At 39.8% G+C, this 21,741-nt stretch overlaps 2 protein-coding genes across 3 annotated transcripts; one reads left to right on the top strand and one right to left on the bottom strand.

Annotated features, from left to right (window-relative positions):
- Nucleotides 1-511: 511 nt before the first annotated feature.
- On the bottom strand, nt 512-3,252 carry LOC311255094 (uncharacterized protein). Its single transcript, XM_084349277.1, has 4 exons — nt 3,120-3,252; nt 2,669-2,991; nt 2,330-2,459; nt 512-1,971 (listed from the first exon to the last, which is right to left on the bottom strand). The coding sequence occupies exons 2-4, from the start codon at nt 2,964-2,966 to the stop codon at nt 1,623-1,625; spliced, it is 777 nt and encodes a 258-aa protein (XP_084205403.1). The 5' UTR covers nt 2,967-2,991; nt 3,120-3,252; the 3' UTR covers nt 512-1,622.
- A 48-nt stretch (nt 3,253-3,300) lies between these two features.
- stx18 (syntaxin 18) lies at nt 3,301-21,575 on the top strand. 2 transcript variants are annotated; one of them, XM_084349276.1, is made up of 11 exons: nt 3,301-3,500; nt 14,527-14,594; nt 16,676-16,791; nt 17,023-17,097; nt 17,340-17,406; nt 17,523-17,614; nt 19,566-19,657; nt 20,034-20,092; nt 20,535-20,604; nt 20,694-20,774; nt 20,872-21,575. In XM_084349276.1, exons 1-11 carry the CDS (start codon nt 3,348-3,350, stop codon nt 20,965-20,967), a joined length of 969 nt encoding a protein of 322 aa, XP_084205402.1. In that variant the 5' UTR covers nt 3,301-3,347; the 3' UTR covers nt 20,968-21,575. The 2 variants fall into 2 exon arrangements, with proteins under 2 accessions (XP_084205402.1, XP_084205401.1); XM_084349275.1 differs by having other exon boundaries at nt 3,304-3,500; nt 17,020-17,097.
- The last annotated feature ends 166 nt before the right edge of the window (nt 21,576-21,741 follow it).

The following is a 21,741-nucleotide window of genomic DNA, read 5'->3' on the forward strand; positions in this document are numbered from 1 at the left end:
AAAAACTATCTTATGGTAGATCTTATTCTACAGTATTTGCTATATTTATTTTCTAAAACTTCAAAAGCACTGTTATCAGAGTTCAGCTTATTTGGGAAAGATACGCTGCAGCAAGTGGGAAGCCAATGAGGGCTCATGATCTCTCCCCATCATTGTTCGGCAAGTCACTTTCAAAATACAGTATATTGCATCTTACTAGTTACCTTCATTTTAAAGTAATATATTACATTACAATATTACTGTCTGCATAGAGTAATATAAAACTTATTACACTACTTTTTAGTTATTTTCAACAAAATGCCCAAATAACCTGTATAGAACAATTAAATAGCCTAAATCTTATAAATAAACGAATGGCCTTAGACACAGGGATGAGCAGGTAGACAAAGGGTCAAAGTCTGACATATTATGCGATGGGAATTTATATTTTTAATTGTAGGCTCAGTCATATGAAACACAATAGATCTATACCTTCTATCATGTCGCCTATAATGACATGACAAGACAAAAATCTTTTTCTATACCTTTTTATTTTAGTCCACAGAACAAGGAATGCATGGGCATATGTGATTCAAGAATGTACACTAGGCTTCATCATTTAGCCTAAGCCTACGAAATATGGCTCATTTCAGTCACACAGAGACTTAACAAACAACTTATAGGCTCGACTATATTAAACACACGCAAAGTCTATATTAATATGGTCATGTGCAGTGTGGATGGGATGGGATGCAATAAATGCTTCACTTCGGTCGGTAAGACAGATTGTAATGCGTTACATGACATAACTGTAGTAATACATTGCGGCAGTATTACTAGTAACGCGTTATATTACTCCGTTACTGCAACAACACTGCTCACCAGAGGCTACTAGTGGTGGGTTGTGGCACTTGCATGGATGGAGGTGAGACCTAAGGGGGAAAGGACTCATCTCCTGCATGCATTGCATGCTCCTGCTGAGCTGGTTGGGTAGAAAGAAGTGAATTGTTGCCTCATGTGTATCAAAGCAGACTCATGGTTGTCCACAGTTTCCCAAGGCCACACAACAAGCAAACATCAAAGAACTACAGTAGCAGCGACGAAAGCTGACTGTTGCGTCATCTCACGTTGTCCATGTTTCATCAGCTGACAGCCAGTTGTGTGAGAGCAGCAGTTGAACGGAATACTTTAGACATGATAAAGGTCAACTGGCCAATCCTAATCTGGGGAAAAACACCAGCAGATTAGGTATCAAAAACATACATTCATTTTTACTGCAATGACAAAAACAGACCTAGACCTGCAACAACACATCATTTGTAGGTCATCCAGGCCATGATTCCTGTTAGGGGTTGAACAATCCAACCCTTGTGAATCCTGTTTCACAATGATAGGAGAAGCCAAAATCAAAGGATTCAAAAAGCATAGCAATATTTCTAAATGACAGAATATGAAACACATCTCCAACAAAATTGGATTGCTGCTTTTAGTGTTTCACTACACTGTACAAAAACATTACAGATTTCAGCTTCAACACAAACAAATTATGATACTTCTTGAACTTCTGTTGACTTGAATAATCACATGGTCACAGGCAGGCACAAGACTCAACAAAGTGCAACAAGTCATTCTCAATAACTACTTCAGTCCTCTGGAGTTGGCTCTTCCATTTGCTTTTTCATCTGCTTAATTTTCAGTGTGTAATATTCCTCTTGCAGCTTGAGGACGGCCTCTTGTCTTCTAAGCACAGATATTTCCAAATCTGTTCGCTCTTGCAAAGTTGAGCAGTGCACTGAGTGTGGAAATGTAGTGCAAGGAGTATCTAGTGGTTCTGCAGAAGCTGTAAAGCCAGCAGCAGGATGAGCACTAAACTGCACTGCGAATGATTTAGGGATGTTAGTTAAAGTCATTTTTTGTTCTGCTGGAGGAGCGGATGGATCTGGATATGTGGGGAGATCAAGCTCTGTGTGGTTATTTCCATCTTCATCACAGCTGAAAAAAAAAGCTTGTCCATGAATATGTTTAATCAGAATTTAACAGTCAGGTCAACAAAATTACAAAAAACATATTTTCTCACTTCTCACATCCTCTAATGGACTCACTATGAGCTCACTCATCATCTCTCATGGGGAGAATTTATTTGGTAGAAAGTTCCACTGAAAACTGTTAACACTGAGGTTTGTAGACTATCCAAATGTTACTGGGACATTAGGTGCAAGTAAGGGAGAAAATACTGTATTATTTTTTGGAGACAGCAGTGTTTCAATAAATTACTTAATACAATTACGTTCTGCTCTGAGATCACAGTCTAAGCACATGAAAAGAAGCCAACAAATAAAGAATATATTACCTGTTATGTTGAGTTTCCACTAACTCTGAGACTGAAGAGTCTTCTCTATGCTGCTGCTGCATGTTTGAGAGGTTCATCATAGAAATCACGACTTGGGTCACAGTACTGAACTGTTCAAGGGACAGGTCTTCTGTGAATGCAAAGCCACGTTGTGCATTAATTGTTAATGATTACAATACAATATAATATATAAAGTGGTGATGTGAATTTTGTTTTATTCTCAACCCTAACCCTCAAGGTATTGGCTTTTATTACCAGCCTTAGATCATAAACTTAATGACACTAATCATTAGATTAGCATTCAACTTTTATTGCTAACAAATACCAGAATGCCCTCACCTGTACCGGCTTGCCTCTTCAGTCGCTTGATCTCCTCCCTTGACTTTGCCAGCAGGTTCTCCCACTTTTTATTACAGTCAGAAACTGTACGCTGAATCTGTGGAAAGGCATTATTGATGGTTTTGGTGATTTCCTCCCAGGCTTGTCTTTTGTCCTGGATTGAAACACCAGTTCTGCACTTCCCTCTGATTATGTTTTTCTTCTCCTGCATTAACTGAGCAAGAAGAAGACACTCCTGGTCTGTCCAGTTAGGTCTTCTCTTCTTGGTGGATGTCCCTTCAATAAGTTGTTGGGGCATGTCTCTGATGATTGATTTAGATTACCTGTAAGAACATGACTACATTTAATTTTACTATTAAAACTGAACTGTAAAGCCTTACACTTAAGTCTCTTCAAACTTAAGTCTTAATATTTAAGAGATTTTTGTAATTTTAAGATTTTCGCTACCTACCGAGTCGAAGAGTAACTTGATACCACGTCAGACGCTTAAAGGACGTGAATACAGTAAGGTACAGTGCAAGCTGTGTTTAATATTAACTGATAAAACCTTAAGGTAAAATATAAGGCTTTCCTCTCCGTCTCAGGGAAAATCCACAGCGTCGCAGGCTGATGACGTCCTCAACTGGTGACGTGTCAGTTTGTTTACAGGCGTCCCTCTCTGCGCTGCAGCTGCACAGACATGGCTGTGGATATAACTTTACTTTTCAAAGCCAGCGTCAAGACAGTAAAAACCAGGAACAAGGCGATAGGAATAGGCTTTGACTCTACCAAAGATGAGATTTTCAAGAGGAGCAGACCCAAGAGCGGCTTCTCTCCGAAGGCGAAAGAAGTGGTGAGTGTTTCCTCAAGCTAACTTTAGCTAACTGTGCTAGCATCGACACAAACTGACTTTACTTGTGATGACAGCTAAATGCTCGACTGTTGTGGTGAAACTGTTGCTCATGCTGTTTTGTAGAAGCAGCAGTAAGCCAAGGAAACGTGTACAGCACGTTGGGTAATTCTCCGACACGCTCGGTGATGTCAAACTGAAACTCAAGGCTGGAGTTTAGTACAATGTGTACCAGCTGTTCATAGTTAGCCAGGCCTCTCTCGGCAGTGTGTATACAGTATATATCATTATAAATACTGATGAATGCAACATTAATTTAATGGGAGTTAGGAATGGGGAACATGGATACAATAACAGTATATTTTTGTGTTATATTATATGATGACAAAGTAAATGTTCTGGCAACTCAAAAAAAAAGCTAACCAGTGCTAATCAAGCTAATTAAATCAATTGACAAATCAAGGCATTTAACCCCATTGATACTATAATCATATGAAAATCCACTATTGCCATTAAGCAGTCATACTTGTTGATTGGGAGTATTGCCTATACTACATCCAGAGATAATAAAGGGATAACTACAGTGATATAAAAGGTGTGGCGCTATCTCTCACATTTGACAATTTTATATGATCTTAGGTAGCATTATATTGATCAATATGTGGATTTTTTGGAGGGAATTGATGTGATAGCAGCCTCCTATTTACACCCTCTTACATAAAATTGTTATACACTGGAGAGGACAGCATAACTACATCTAGTAAAATGCTCCTGTATTGTCTTATTTGATAATACAGAAATATGATTTCTATTATCTTAGAAAAGGAACAAGTTCATGGTGTTGTACTGGGTAAATATTTACCATATAGTCTTCACTGTGTGTATACTTTAGTCATTTTCAGACCTCTCATTCAAACCAGAAACTTTGATCATATTAGTCCGAGGAGGAGCTTTATTTCCCTGCAAATATGTTTGTATTTTACAGCTCTCCAAAAGAAAATTACTTTTCCTCGAACTGTATTAGTGATGTAGTGGTATTCTATAAACTTAAACTTACTTTTTCCAGGTTACTGGATGCCTTGCCAGTCCATGTATCAAACACAAAGTAGCTTTCCAAAGAGCCATTCTTTACACAGCGGCCTTCTTCTGTCTGTCTTTCACTGCATCATTCTTGCCAGTTTGGCCGCCGCCGTCGTCTTGCATGGTGCCCTCTATTTTAGCGTCAAGGTCAGGAGTTGCAGCTAGCAAATGGGACATGGCTTGACATTAAATATCTTACAGTTGGCCGAAATGTCTGGTCTGAGTGCCTTTTTGGCACATATTTCTACATCTTTGGCACAGGTTTTGCTCCTAACTGCTTCAGACCAGAAATTCATGCATCATACATGTTGCAGCACATTGCTGCTCATATTTACTAGTGCAGTGGCAGGAAGGAATTGATTGTTTAGACTCAGGTATTGCTGCTTCCAGCGATATCATTGACCTACAGAGGACCCTGACCCTCTCTCTACATAGCTCTGGGTATGAGGTAGCCACCGACTGTCCTATAAACTCATGCATGTTTATTGCGTATTGCTGCATCTAGAAATGTGGGAACTGTCCGACTCTGCAGAGCGATGTTTATTGTTTGCAACTTTCTTGAGAACTGCTCATACAAACCACTTCACACTCGTCATGATGCTTCCTTTGGTCCTCAGCACTACACCCACGAGTGTGAAGATGATCGGATTAACTTTTTTGGGGGGAAAATCGGAGGTCAAACAGAGACTCCTTCCATTTTAGCGAAATTGCCCCTCTCTTAACCCACTCACAAAGCTTTGAGGCACTGAGGTCCTGTTTCTACATAGTTCAAACTAATGCTTCCTGAATATTATATTTCAGAAAAAAGTAAACATATCATGGCAAGCAGTTATCAATTGTCATTTTCAAGTAGACATGAATAAAAGCTGCAAAGAACAAGATAGATCACTTACAAAAAGTCATCGACTGTACACAGAGAAATAAAGAATACTAAAATAACATTGAACTCATAAAAATTCCACTATTTATACTTGAACCTTGGTCAGGAATTTTTCAGATCCTGCCCAATGTGGGCAGTTCAGAATATATGACTGCTCTCCTTGAGATCTGGGAAGACAAAAGCTAAGTTGTCTGTAAAAAAAAAAAAAAAAAACATTGGCCAACTGGCCAGACTGAGCAGTTCTTGGCCCAGAATATTTTGTGCCAACTGTCAGGTCCGAGTGCTGCTTCTACCCCAACACTGACAGGCCTGGATTCTTTGCTTTGACCTGATCCGGAAAATTGCCCAAATGTGATCTAAATTTCTACGAAGCCGAAACATTACTTATAAAAATAGTGGAGAGCATTCTCCTCGTTTAGTTTAGATTGAAAGGACCTGGCAAGTTTACTTAAAATGTCTTGAACTAATTAAAACAGGCATTCAACTATAGGTTACAATTACATTGTCAGCGAGGACATTTTTATTAACTCCGTTGAAAGAATTAGCTTATTGTATGTTGATTTAGTTGTAGGAAAATTTCACACAGCCTTAAATACATTGCTGAAAAACCACTCGTCATGGGACACTGACCTTTAAAGCTTGGCTGGAAGGGCAACATTGGCGTTTAATTAGTTCAGGAAACTTCCCAAAACATCTTAAATTGTATTCTTCCATTGACATGCAGAGACATCAATGGTTGGCAGTCGGAGATGGATCATTGGCAACTGAAAGGCTTTGCTCCATGTCAGCCAGAAGTCTGACAGCCAGAAGTCCTTGGCCTGACATGAGTATCATGAACACAAACCTCTTCAAAGGCACCTTGAAGAACCACTTTATGTTTCCCTCGGGGACTCAGGACTCTAACTTGTACCTGATGTCTCCAACCTTAAGTCTGAAGCAAACGTGAGTCCGGTCGCAGCAGCTCTGCACAACCAGGTTTTTGTTATGTTCTGTTACATTGATATTAGAAATGGTGGTTTAATAAAAGCAGTGGTGCTGATTCAAAGAAACCCAAACCTATCCTGCGGTGTGTGCCCTCTGCTCTCCTCCCCCCCTACTGCTGTCTCCCTCGCGCTGCAGATATAATCTCAAACCATCTCAGTGGAGCAGCTTTTGTAGAAATTGAAATTGCGAGTTTGGAATGTCCTGACTGCTTACAGTTATGTTGTGGTTTTCACCCACAACTCAACTATCCATTCTCCTCTGTACAGTCTGAAATAGGCTGCATTTTTTTGTGAGAGTCCCCTCTTCACATGTATGACTCCATAAACACACTGCAATAACATTTTCTTTCGGCTCTCGAACAATTTCTTGGGGAAAGCCGATCCTCCCAAGAGCCAGTGATTAAAGGTGGAAGATCAAAACAGAGAAAATATTAAATTAGGTCCCCAGTAACAATGTTGACGGCCGGCACCTAATGCACAACAGATGTGGGTGCCCTTCAAGACATGCATAACTCTCCAAGTTCCCACTGAAGCTTCACAAAAATAGAAAGAAAACATCAAAGTTGACAAATACACAGTGGTCCTATGAGGCTTTTTCCCTCTCAAAAAGCCACTCAATGAGAAAGGAAATGTAGCTTCTTTCAAGGCAATGAGGGAAAAAAGGCTTGATTGACTAATAAGAGGGCCAGTGTTTACAGGGTGGGGTTTGGTCAGGGGAATCTTTTTACCTCACAGGGGTCGGTTTGGGGCACTGTGATCTCCATTTCACCGCTCACCTCGTCTCTCTATCCACAGCATGCTGCCCTTCTCGAGTTTAAATGGAGGAGGTCACTTTAAAATTGGTAAATTGTGTGTAGAAAATAGTGCCTGGCTCCCTGTTGTGCCTTTAGTATTGGTATTCCAAAATTGGCTCCTTCTCACAGTGTTTTCTTAGAAACTCTGAAAAGTGTGGCCCTCAGCCAGCACTTAAAAGTATGTTGTGCTGTTAGAGGGCGGGGGGCTCTTCCTTATGACAACTTTCACATTGACATAGTATACTCGTATATTCTCAAAACATTTAGTTCTGAGAGAGTCTGGCTTACTTGATATTTTTGTTGGTGACGATCAAGTTTCAAAGTCCAAAGTGCTTTTTAAACATTTGCAATATCATCAAAGTCATGTTTTTGGGTATATAGTGGACTTTATTGGCCCAGATAATGTCAGATTGTGAACATGAAAGTTGAAATGATTTTATAGGATAATTTTCATGATCCTATTGGTGCTGTCATTCAGATGAAACTGGAGCAGATCTTAACAGGTCGTTATGGGCAGCGACAGAGGCAGATGACACACAGCAATAACATTTATGACTTGTCATTAATGTCAACCATTTAGGGAATTATGTGCACAATTGTGGACAACACGTACTGTTTGCATGAAGACTAAAAAACTGACGTAACTGAAGTTACTGTGACAGTATCTGAGATATTGGATTTATTTTCTTTATCAGAGAGCCTTTATGGATTTGTTTGGGAAGAGGGTTTACTTGGGACAGGTTTGCGAAACCAAACTTTATAACAGACAGAATTTCTATCTTTTGTTGTTCATTGTTTAATTGAACTAATCATTTTCAGTCAGTATTTTTTTAACTTGTCTAATCCTAACCTGAAAAAGACACTGGGATAACGTCAAGCTGATGTTGTAAAATTCCTCTATATTTTTAATGTAGAATTTGAAAATGTAAACGACAGTTTTCAGGGCATAAAACCTATGATCTGCTGATCTTTACAAATCCTGATATAATGGTCTAACGATGGCATCACCGTCAGTGCTGACAAAAAATGTTGAAGTCGAAAATCGAATCAATGATTTGGAGAATTGTGACACCTCTGTTCATGGTAGATGCTCATATAGCTAAAATGTACCTCCTCGAATGTTGACAACATAGCCTTACACAGGTCCAATTAATGTTTCCAAGAGTAAAAAACCCACTCATCAAGTCACAAACTACTTGGGCAAAAAGGTAAAAACTTGCTTGCATACAGCTGTCAAAGCTAAGACTGTACTCAGGCAGTATTTGAGCCCATGGGGAAGTGATTTGCAGGGATCACCCTGAGATGAACGTGCTGCTAAATGGTCTCTTTACCAGTTGGCCTAATCTCTGCGCTGTTTTCCCATGAAAGCCAGGCAAATTGAATTTTGGGGCATCTGCTGTCAGGCCTGAGCACAGTCTAGATTTTGTTTCACTGCGTGCAACAAAATGTTTTTGCATGATTCATGAAAATGAAAATGAAAGAGGAAAAAGTGATGAAACGGGGATTTGCAGATGAATGTCAAACTCTAAATGGTGGGATGGACACCAGATACTCTGCAGACTAAATAGTTTAAGTGGAACAAAAGTAATGTTGAGGCTCAATTTAAACATTTAAACATGCAGCAAAACCAAAGCAGCAGCTGTTGACGCTTTTTGAAGAGCGGTGTCAGGCTTTTGTCATTAGGCAATTGTAGTTATTGTGATTTACAATCACTGAAATACTACCAATACACATGACGGCAGGCTGCATACTTGACCCTGACACTCCAAAATACAGAGTCCAAACCATGAAACTGCAACAGATGTGTTTACCTCTAAAAGAGTCTGCTGTTCTTTTAGTTGTAGATTCAGAGGTTAGTGCGATCAGACATGGGGTATTAATTATGTGCCATCATTTCACATTAATAAACGCATCAAGTGAAACTAAACTAAAGCAGATAATGTTAAACTAACAGTAAACATATTGTTTACTTTTTAGTTGTTGTCACCATGAATCTACAGTAGATGAAAAACCATGTTTAAGGCGGAGGTCAACAGAAAAAGATTGTTTTCAGGCAGAGTTACTCTGCTTGCTGCCTCTGAGGTGCAGACTCTGTAAGTCTTGTTTCTGTGTTTGTAATAAAGCCAAAGTCTTACAGAGTTTGTCATCCACAAAGCTGAGATGTCTTCTTGTTTCCACATGTACACAATTTGCTCACAGCTTCTCTTTCTATTCGTCAGATATTATGGGTTTATTCATATTGGATGCCGTTGGATGCTGTTTTTTACATGCACAGTTATTCTGGGTCATATCTTCACAGCAATTGTTTATATGACCTCACTTTCTGAGATTTGGAGAAGAGACAAAAACAAATTCTTCATCTGTGAAATAAAGGACAGATGTCATGTTATCTTCTTCTGAACGTATAATTTTGCACATATTATAATTCACAACATAATATTGGATTAATTGTCATCACCCTTTTTTTTCCTTAAATGTCCTTGTCATTGTCAGATTGATGATGATTTTGGTTTTCTTTTATATTAAAGTTTTTTTTTTATATCCAGCTTCTATCCATTTGTTATGCCTATCGTCAGGAATTGTATTTGTTTTCCTAAATGTTAGAGATATGGCAAAGTTGCACAAGATACAGATCTATTTCCAGGTGTGATGTTTTCCATTTAGCCACCATGACTACAATATCCATTTTTTTAATAAACATATTTAATGCTTGTAATTAATTTTTATCTTTACTATGTTAGTTTAACAAAGCTGAAACTCCTGACCTGACATATCCCGTCCCGTCCCGTCCCGTACAAGCACACACAGCTCAAATAACTTGACAGAAATCAAAAACAATGCAGGTGATGACACACTGACAAAGCTTTGTGAGACAGGCAAGTCGATTATTGTATATTGCCTTAATACAACTAGCATGCAGCTGAATCTGTCTCAATACTATTAGATGGAAACGCTGAGTAACAGAGAGGGAGGGAACCTGTTGATTTACCTGATAAACAGACTTCAAACATGATCTAATTATTTTGAAATATGTCACAGGAATCACAACCAGCACCATCACAGTACTACATAATCACGCTTGTTAAAGAATCGTAACACACACTGCACAATAGATCAAATCTTGCTTTTTTAAAATCAACAAGTTTATCTGTTTGACTCTGATCTGTCACTTGATGTCACACCTGCCCGTCAACATTGCCTCTGTTATCATCCAGTTATGTTGAGTACTGTGGCGGTGACCACATTTTGTGTGTGTGAGTTACATGTGACGGGCCCGGCCAATACATCTGTTTCTAATTAAATTGATTATTGAAACCTGATTAAGTTGCCTTAAAATGGAGCAGTGTACATTGTTTCCATTGAATTTGGTCCAAGACACAAAAAACCTACAAGACCTGTCTCAACGGTGATGTCACCTTTGCGGTCAGCCTCGGTCTCAGATTGTGATAGACAAATAAGTAGGACAGCAACCAGCAATTATTTATGCAATTAATTGTCAAGTCTAGAAAATTTAAAAAGAAAATGTCAATTCACCAGAGCCCAAAGTGTCTTTAAATTGCTTTTGCCAAGTAACAGTCCAAAACACGAAGACTCTTCATTTACATTTAGAAAAGACAAAAGCTGCATGCTACATTTAAGAAGCTGGAACCAGCAAATATTTGACATTTTCTGCTTGAAAAACAACTGATATCATTAAATAATCATCAAAATAATTGCCAACTTGTTACATAATAAGTTATGAAATATTATAATCATCACAGCTCTTCTTAAACGCTTTGAATTTGTTGTAAAAAAAGATGTGGCACAGTCTTACAGCACAGTGGCAGCTATGTTGTTGTCTCAGCTTTATACTCCACTGATGTGCCTCAGTGTTTGTTTCTTTAAGTCCACATTATGTATCCGTGCGTCTGACCTGCATGATCAAAAATGAACAAACACAAAGACTGTATACAAGTGCTGCTTACTACGGCTTTGAATTTAAATAAATTATCCAGTAAAAATGAAAACACATTAATTCAACTTCAGCACATTTCAAAAAAAGGTCAGGGACCGTCCTCATGACTGATCTTGAAAGTTTTCTTTGATGCTACTTTTTGTTTGTTTATAGAGTCGACTGAAGCGCTCTCACTGCGAATAGACATGAGAAGACAAACCCATTAGAGAGTCAGACATAAACATGATAATAAAATCAACATGCGGCAGAGTCTTCTCCGCTGAAGCATCCTCGCATACCTAAACACAACATGGCATGGCGTCAGTATGGATAGCCCACGGTCAGGACACACAGGGGCTTAAACCAAAGCAGGGCAGTCATCAACGAATTCTGTCAGTTACCTGGATTTAACAAAACAAAGAGCCATCCAAAGCCCTTTAGAAATCTGCCAGCTAAGCCTTTTCTCTTTTCTTCCTCATAATAATCCCCCCTGATGGTTTGTTTGGGCTCAATCGGGGCTTGAGGGAAGCAAGGGGGGAAGGAGAAAGTGAGGAGGTAAAGTGGGGGTCTTTGATGATGACGAGATTAGATGTAGCCCGACAGACTGTCTCCTCCTGCCTCACACACACCTATGGCGGTCGCATGCATGCACACTCACATGTAGCTGCGTGCACACATATGTACGGTGAGCCGCATGCACAAGGCCACCCCCTTCCTCATTGTTGAGGAATTACTTGCTCTTTAGGGTCTTAAGTTACAAGAGCAATTGATCCCTCTGACCCCCTGCAAACCCTTGAGGTTGTGCTGGGAATCTGAGCTCCAATGTATACACACAGGAGACAGCTCAACCCCCAGAGCAGCGCTCTTGACACTCCCCGGCACCCCCGCAACAGACATACACACACGCCTCCCACTCATTACGGGTTGTTTTAAATGCTGTGGATTTAGCACTGCCTGCTGGTCAAAAAGGTGCAGTACAGATGGAGTTTTGCGAGTGAATATAGTTTGTACATAAATAAAAGTCTAAAGCCAAGTGCTAATTGCAAGCATAAGATATAGTTTATAGTAAAAGATCAATTAGTCACGCCATGTGATAGGTTATGTTTTCCACTTTGTGGCAGGCCAAGGACAAAGAACTGGAGATGTACTGAAACGCAGACGTGTGCTTCGAGAGTGGTTTTTGTGGCGATAAATAACAATTTTACCACCAGAGCTGATTTTGCAGGGGATAGTGGAGTCAACGGCTTCACAAGATCACATCATGACAACCACCTCATCATGCCAAGCATAGGGCTCCTTTATGTAACTGACTGGAGTTTTACAGGAGGACGCAGGGGCAGCAATTAATGGTTGTTTTTGTTAGCCATTACTGTCGGATTATTGTCTTGTTAAATCGATTAAATGTTGGTAGAATGTCAGCAAATATATAAATATATTTTTAAAAAAATGCCAGGACCCAAGGTGATGCCATAAATGTCTTGTTTTCTCTGACAAACAGTCCAGTCTATGGATGCATAACATGTAGTTATTTCAGCCGATACCAATAACCGATAAATACCTGCTTCTCATGGCTGATATCACGCAGAAACCAGCTAATTTCACATTTTTGCATTTTGAAAAAGAAGCTTATAACTTGTAGATTCAGGGCTACAACTAACGGTTATTTTAATTGTCGATTAATGGGTTGAATTTTTAATCGACAAGTTGTCCGGGCTATAAAATGTCAGAAAATGGTGAAACGTGTCGATCAGTGTTTCCCAAAGCTCAAGATGACGATCTCAAATGTCTCGTTCTGTCCACAACACACTAAAAATATTCAGTTTACTGAAACCAGAAAATATTCACGTTTTTAGAAGCATGAATCAGATAATTTTGACTTTTTTTCTGAAATAAATTACTCAGACCAATTAAGTGACTACGAGAATAGTTGCTGATCAATTTAATGGTTCACAAAATATATATTAATATACTCAGAAAAAGCAGTTTTGGATGAAAAACTCTCCACTGTAAGATACGTATTGTAACACAATTTAATTGCTGAAGAAAACATTATTATAAATGTTCTTAAAAGCACCATTTGCGACCAACAGGATCACTCAGGACATTATAGAAACCATCTTATTCATTACAGGTTTTGTGGTGGTAGTTTTGTAAATACCCAACAATTTCGCAGGAGCTCACTTCAAAGTTTCCTCCTTCACTCGGACACTAAAACACGGACGACGTTTTGAAAGACTTTGAACCATAAGAAAGGTTCTCTTCTCCCCTGAACCTCCCTCTAAGCTCCACTGCTCTGAACAACAATTAACTCTTGACCTCAAATAATTGTGTTATTACAAGGGTTGGTTTGCCTTAACAGCCCCAGTTTGTGCCCCACAGCAGCGTCATTCGTCCCCGAATTACCTTCGAAACCAAAGACGGAGTTCTTGCTCTCTAACAAATTGCTCAGCTCTGTTTATCTTGACACCTTCTTTCAGCATTGAAAAACTTGTCATTTTTCAAACGTCAGCTCATATAAAAAAAACTGCTCCGGGTCACCATGACGCTAGGAGTGAATGTTTGGAGACATTATTAGACGTCTGGTGCCAGGTTACCCCTCACAGGCCAAGGCAATTTGATAATTGAGGTTGTTAGAGTGAAAAAGCTGAAGGCCGAAGACAGCGTCGTTACGCTATCAAAATAATCTCCCACGCTCTGGGGTCGCTGTCACAGTCAAACTCATTGTGTCATTTTTCAATCCTCAGCTTGTCTGACTTCTGTCTTCTTCTGGAGCTAACAGAGCCCGCTGTGTGCATATTCACAGCCACTTGGACCCTGCCAGCAGAGCTCCGCGGACAGGGAAGCAATTTGGTCTTTTTTAATATTTGACCCAATTACAGGAGCAAATATTGGATTGAACCAAGTTTCCTCTGGTTTTCCTGTGCACACATACACTTGGACATTTTCTCGGTGATAAATAGCAACAGTGAATTTAAAAGCTTATTAGAGATGGCTCTGTCAGTGCTCTGTATGCTGCCGCTCATGGTTTTATTTATGAGCCCTGTTTGACGAGGAAATTGCAGGTTTGATTTTTGTATGTCCCAGACTTGATGAATTGTCAAAAGCAAATATTGAGAATACACAGAGAGGATGGACGGACATTGGTCGCCTGTCACATCCAATAACTACAAAATTATACATTTACTCTGGCTCAGTCTAAATGTAGTCAGGAGAAAATAGTTTCCTGGTACACGTCTAAAACCTCTTTCTTAAGCCGTGTTGACATGGTGTTTGAAGGACCAACCGAGGCATTTAAAGAGACTCACTGACATGAAGGTAATGCAGTCAAGTAACGCTTCTTCTCCCTTTATTTTGGCAGATCACGAACATCACCAAGCTCAAAGACTTTCTGCTACAACACAGGAAAGATTACGTGAGCGCTGGAAGGTAAGCCTCTGCAAACAGTCGCAGTGTAATCCACCACAATCAACAACAGCAGCGGTAAAAACCCTTCAAGGCTGCAGCGGGGGCCAGAGCAGAGACAAACACTTTTTTGATTCTGACAGAATTCAGAAGAGGTCAGGAGTCAGGGCTATCGTCGAATATGTCTCCACAGTGTATGTGTGTGTGCTGCAGGGGCCGTCTGCTGGCACGAGGTCAGCAGCGAGTAGGGTGGTCCGTAGCGGCAGGCTCCAGTCTAATTGTCTGGAATAATTGAGCTGCAGCCGAGTGAAGAACAAATCACGCCCTGGGACTAATCCAGGCCTTCCTCCCTTCAAGGCCCCCTCTGTGTTTTGTAGGTGTGGGTGTGTGGAGTCGCCTATGTTTTGTTAACTTTGTTGATAAAACCTCAAGAGAACACATTAACTCAACATTAGCAGTGGGTGGACTGCAGTGTTGTTTAATGGTGGGAAAATCCATCAAGGGAGCCATCGGTGGTAAGTCCCGTCTACCGCGCTATGAGCCGTTCCTGTCTTCTAATTTTCTTATCAACTCCGTTTTTCAGCACTTTGACCTTGCCCGACAAAATAATTAGGGACTATGGATTATTCCAAATACAGTAAGTGTTTAAAGAATTAGTGTAGATAATCGTCATTACACACCATAGCTACAGAATAAGTAAAAAGGCTGAGGTGGTAACCTGTAGGGCTGCACAATTAATTGAAATGTTTTTGAAATCTCAATATTCAGATGGCTAGAAGCTGCACTTTTTTGATAAAGTTAAATGTGTGACAGGAAAGCATCATAATGAAGTACTGTAGTGTTTCAGAGATGCCCTGGCCTACAGTTGTTGTTCTCCAGCTGTAAGAGAGCTCCAACAAATGTCACATCATCATGATTGTAATTGGGGTTTTTTTTAAGTTAAAATTAAAATTGTGTTGCAAGAATTAATCATTCCCACTTATGATGAATCATGAATCATATCAACATCATTATGTCTTTCAAATTAAGCACAGTAAGATTTTTTTTGTCCATATTGTCGAATTTAGTATGTTATAACATGGATCTTAAATAAATTCCTTCTCTGTGTCATCATGAGTATGGTAAAGGATGAATTGTCCAACTTTCTGTTTCATAACTGCATCATTGTTCTTTCCTGCAGCTGAATGGCAGTCAGTAGAGCGTATACCTTCGCCAAGGCCCAGCAGTCCCCTTCAATTCAATCAATCCTAATCCAGTAATAAACTTGATAGCCCATATTTACCATAATAAAGCTCACCAGATCTAGGATCAACACAAATGTTGAAAACACCATATCTTGCAATGTTAAAGAAAGCGAGAGACTTCCTTGATCCGTCCCTTTATCCGGATCCGCACCAAAAGTTAATGGTGTCTATTCTGGGCCGACAATCCTGTTGTCCTGTGTAATCCTGCTGACAAACAAACGAACGGACACAGGTGAAAACATAACCTCTGTGGTGGAGGGACTAAATCTGTTGATTATTTTCTCATTTTGTCTGTGAAATGTCAGAAAATAGTGACACATCACAAGTTCCCAGAGCCCAATGTGACATTAAATGAATTGCTACAGTATGTGCAGGCAGCAGTCCAAAAGTCAAGGATATAAAGAAAATGACTGATTGACTGATATGAAAACAATTTGACTTGTTTTGTTTCAGCTTAAGAATTTTACTATATATTGATTTCAACGTACACTTATACGTATACTGGGACTCTTTGCAATAATTTCTTTGATTAATCGAGCAGTTTTACAATCCAATCCAACCTGCCAAATCCACCTTGACTCCAAAGTAGAGTCATCACCAGCCTTCATGTGTCTTGAGGTATATCTTGAGTCCAGCAGAGGGAGACAGACAAGTGCTCAAATACTCACCATCACCCGACGATAAGAAGGTCCGACGTTTTAGTCACAGTCAAGGTCATTTTTGTGTGGAGTTGCCCGTCTGCCCCATGAGTGATGGGATAGTGTGTCTGCCTCACTTAATGCTCAATAAGGGTATGAATAGAGACTTTGTTTAGATATCCATCAAATGAACTAACTGTGATTGTTCTTGTGCGTTTGACAGTCTCATCTCATCAGATCTTACACGTATGACAGACAATGAGCGAGACCAGATTGACCAGGATGCTCAGATCTTCATGAGGACATGTTCTGAGGCCATCAAGCAGCTACGCAATGAAGGTGCGTGCATGTTTTTATTGTGCAGCACATTAACTACTTTACAAATATTATTGTGGATGTAAAATATGCTTTCAGGTGATGCTAGTTTTGTCTTGCATTGCGCACCATGTATAAAAGATACACATTTTTTTTAAACTTAGGACATTTGATTTGTCATTACTTTTTGGCACTATGCAAAACCTTTGACTTTGTCTTCAGTGAGTGCATGTTTTGCTGTTGTTCCCATAGCAGAGAAGCAGGTGACATCAGCCCAGATAAAGGAGCACAGAGGGGCAGTGCTGGACCTCATTGAAACGTATCTGAAAGGTGAATTCATACAACCTATTACAATTCAGACAGCATACGTCTTATAGCCTGTCCTCTGTGGATCAGTCCAGTTTGATTATCTTCAGACATTTACTGGCTCGGGGAGTAGCTTCTGAGCCCTGCAGGCTGGTTGCACTTGGTTTCAACATGGGCTGCTGTACTAATACTGAAAACCTGAAATCACTGAAGCCATATTTTAGCAAACAGGATGTAAACATCACTTGTCTTTTGATTGTTTAAAGGAGTATGTAAGCTGTACTCTGAGCAGAGAGCAATCAGGGTCAAGAGAATGGTGGACAAGAAGAGGATGTGAGTATCAGCTCCTGTGCTTACACCAGTCACATCATTTATTATTAATTATCCTCGTTTTAGTGACTTTAAAAACTAGCCCCTGACTCACATAACCCCTCGCTCTGTCATTTCAGGTCAAGACTGGCACCGGAGCACCACAGTCGGGTGGTGAAAACGCCGGAGGTGGAGCCCACAGAGGAGAAGACTGTCAAGGAGGAAAGTTCTGGTAAGTTAGTGAGTCCCCTGAGACACTGTACTGTATTTCTGTGGCAACAGAAAAAAGCCCTGCTACATGTGCGTGCTTTGCTGACCGTGACTTGTTCTTTGCTGGTCTGGTATTTTTGTGTTTTTTGCTATTTCTGTGCCCTGTGAAGTGCTTATTTCTTTGCATTCTGTGCCGGTCAAGAAAATATGGGACTTGTGACAGAAATGCACCGCAACTTCTAAATATAGAAGCGAACACTCAAGTTACATTTGCTCAAAAATACTATTTTTAACAGTCATAGCAAGAATGACAGTAAAGCGATCTGTCATTTATTAAAGAAGAATTGTTAATTATTACCTGTATGTTGTCTACAACTGTCTCTGCATTATATAAAAAGTGCTCCCTTCCATTACTCACATTTCTATAGCGGCAGGACTGATCTTTGTGTTTCATCTGAAGTCTCTAATTTGAAATGTGCCGTGCCACAGCGCAGCACCATTATGCCCGATGACTCATTGTTCTTGCTTTGATTAAATCACAACCATTAACTTGTAATTCTGCTGGTTTATGCAATCCAAACCATCAGGCGGAGGGAATCGTTAACATGTAGGGATGCACTTCACAGTTCACAGTGACTAATCGTTAGATGAGATGTCTGAGAACACTGGCTTTTCACAAAGCTGCACATGTCTTCAGCTTCATTCCACCTTTACTGGCCACAGTGGCATTGCCTTTCTAATTTTAAAACAGATTTTAATGACATTATGATGTGTTACAGCTTAATTTTGACAATAAAAGGTTTTGGTTTGGTTTGATAGCAGTGACTCAAAAAGCAAATTGTCTTCACAGTCATTATAGCGTTAACAGGATTATTACGCGGACCATGAAAACTGCTTAAAGACACAGCTTCCTCAACTTAATTATCACAAAAGAGAAGCAAACTGAAGGCACCACAATAAATTCAGCACATTTTTAATTGACCTCATTTTCACTTAAAAATTGCATGTAATTGCAATTATATTTGTTAATGCTGTCACTACATTTAATAATAAAAAAATGTCTCTTATGTGTGAGGAAAACATTCAAGCTGGACTCAACATATAGAGACTCAGCGTTTGCCTTTGGCTGCGTAATGTTTAGACTGTTTGTTTTGACCTTACCACTGAATCTCTCAAACAATAATATTTATGTGCTTGGAGAAGCACATCTTCACTCTCCTCCGTGTAATGAGCCATTTTTAAAAGCTCCACTGAGAGTGCACACCCACGGTATGAGGCGAGGAATGTCTCAGATAATGATTAATCACCACACTTGTACAGTTTATATTACATTAATTCTCACTCGCTGCTTCAGTATTTCAACACTGACTTCTCTTAGGTCCAATGTGGAGAAATGTAAAGTGACTACAAGGCAATCCAATCTATATAAATTCATCGAAATAACCACACAAGAATATATTTCTCCCTGACAGAGAGAATTAACGACTAAATGATCAATAATAGATAGAATATGTAACATTTTCACCATAAAATGTCTAAAAACAACTTGACCATAACTATATATTTTGTTACATTGTGTGATTAAATCAACCCAAATGGTGTCCACCCAGAGAAATTTAAGGTAACAGTGCATTTCTTTTTGTCACCTGCCGCTAACTTTTGGGGAACACCAGATCATACGTCGGAGGGTAAGGAAGGAAGTGACTAATGTAATGTGGACATAGATTTCCTTGTCTGTGAACATTTCTGTCTGAGTTCCATCAGATTTTCATCAGCAATGTAGGTTGTTTAATAATGAAGATAACAACTCCCATGATCCTACGCTGAAGTCTTTTGTTTTCATTGTTCTTAATAAGCGACCCCTAACGGCAGAAATTACATTCCTTTGTGTGTAAATGAGGGAATGACAGAGTAAATGTTGGCAGTTTTTGATACATGAAGACTTTTTAAGTAGTCTGTTTTCTGTCTCTTAGAGAAGAGTGTGTCAGAGGTCGTGGAGAACCCTGTCAACCTGTGGGAGGAGAGCCGAGTGGAGGACGAGCTCTCCCCTGAGGAGATCCAGATGGTGCGCCATCTCAGATGTCATTATTCAATATTCATGTCTCTCAGTATATGTAGATTTGTATGACTCATGTGTGTCTGGTGAACATACAGCTACACTTGGATGACGTGTACATGCATTGGGACTGATTTACACATATACTGCTTTACTGAAGATATTTTTAGGTAGAATTCTTTTGTAGCAATTCAGATAAAAGACAAATTTGGACTTTTGATTTACTTATCCTCATAGAAATAACAAGTATATTCTCACAAAAGTACACACTTACTATTTCCCTTTTGTTCCATATACCTCTTTAAGGGTTTGGTGTTCAGATAATGCAGCATATGCCAACTTCTAGTTACACACTAGTTTTATTATTGCGTGTGTTTTTGTGTAGTTCGAGCAGGAGAACCAGAGGCTGGTGAGTGAGATGAACAGCCTCGTGGACGAAGTGAGGTGAGTCCCGCTTAGCACACATTCCTGTTCTGAACAACATGGCCATCACCGCAGGATATCATTCATGTCATTTCATTCTGTTCACACATCAGTGTTGTGATTTACCCCAGGATCAGTGCTTGTGTTAATGTGTTACACAATGTCACTCCCCCTCCCGCTAAGTAATTACAGCGCCACAGTGACTGAAATGCCAGGTGAGCTAGACAACAATTATGTGATATGCCAGATGTGCATTCAGACAGGATTAAAATGACCCAAGGACATAGGTGTCTGCAGACAAAATTATTACTTTGTTTGACAGAGTAAATCACTGACACGTTTGTTCCCGATTGATCTGAGGTCTTGAGGTGAAAATGACCTGCCCTTGTATTACTAAAGTCATCTGGAAGGGCTTAAATATGCTTTGCAAACTTTTTTAATGAGTTTCTTTTGTTTGCGGCAGGCAAATCGAGGGGAAGGTGGTGGAGATCTCTCGACTGCAGGAGATCTTTGCTGAGAAAGTCCTGCAACAAGTGAGCAGACAACCTTCCTTTTCATTCACTCGTTCACTTAAACGCTGAGTTGTACATAAACACATTGTCCACCTCACTCTCCGTGACAGGAAACGGAGATAGACAGTATTCATCAGCTGGTTGTTGGTGCTACAGAAAACGTCAAAGAAGGAAATGAAGATATACGAGAGGTAACCTACAGCCACTTCAACTACTTTATGCTGTGCTTTTAGGATGATTTCGTAAATCAGTCCAGTAAAATGTCATTTTGTTCACTTCTATCACCAGGCAATCAAAAACAACGCCGGCTTCCGGGTATGGATCCTCTTCTTCCTGGTCATGTGCTCTTTCTCACTCCTCTTTCTGGACTGGTACGACAGCTAACAGAACTAGCCAGCATGGACTCTATACAACAGGAAGCCATCTGGCTCTGGCACATATTGGTTATCTAAAAAAGAAGCGATGGCAACGCTGAGACTGAATGGACAGTTGACCACGCTGGACCTCATGTACGAAGAAGACTCTGTGTTCGAGCGGAGGCAGAAGTTTGTTCTTTCCTGTTGCTAATTGTCTATTTTTGATGTTTAAAAGCACTTCAACGGAGGCGAGCTTTGTATGGCGCACTGTGTCCACTTTATGTGTGTGAATGTTTGGACAGTCAGTCTTTCTCCTTCACTAAAAGCAGTGATAATTGGTTGCAACTGTTCTTGTCTGACTGACTGAAAGAAACATTGATTTTAAAACTACAGGATACTGTGCAGGCTAACATTGACTTTGCTGTCTCACACTATTTAAACACATTTACAACTTACGTCCTTTAATGAACTGTTCATTATAAATAACTGTCAAATGTTGAGAATGTTTTGCTTCCCAGGCAATTATGAGCAGCAGCAACAATTAATTTGATGTCTATCACAATGTAACTGTACTGACACACCACTCAATTTCTAGTAAAACTGAGCAATGCTCTTAATTAAATTCTGTATCCTCTGTCTTTACTTCAGGGACTCATTTATAACATTTGATACATTTCATATTATGTCAAGCTTTCAGATAACATCAAGAGCGGCAGAAAGCCACAGCCTGTCTCACTTCATGTCAGCCAGAGACAGGAAGCTGCCGACAGGGGATTTGACTCACACAGCCTCCTGATATTTT

The sequence above is a fragment of the Pagrus pagrus genome (assembly GCF_965226575.1).
Source record: "Pagrus pagrus genome assembly, chromosome: 3".
In the NCBI taxonomy this organism is placed as follows: domain Eukaryota; kingdom Metazoa; phylum Chordata; class Actinopteri; order Spariformes; family Sparidae; genus Pagrus; species Pagrus pagrus.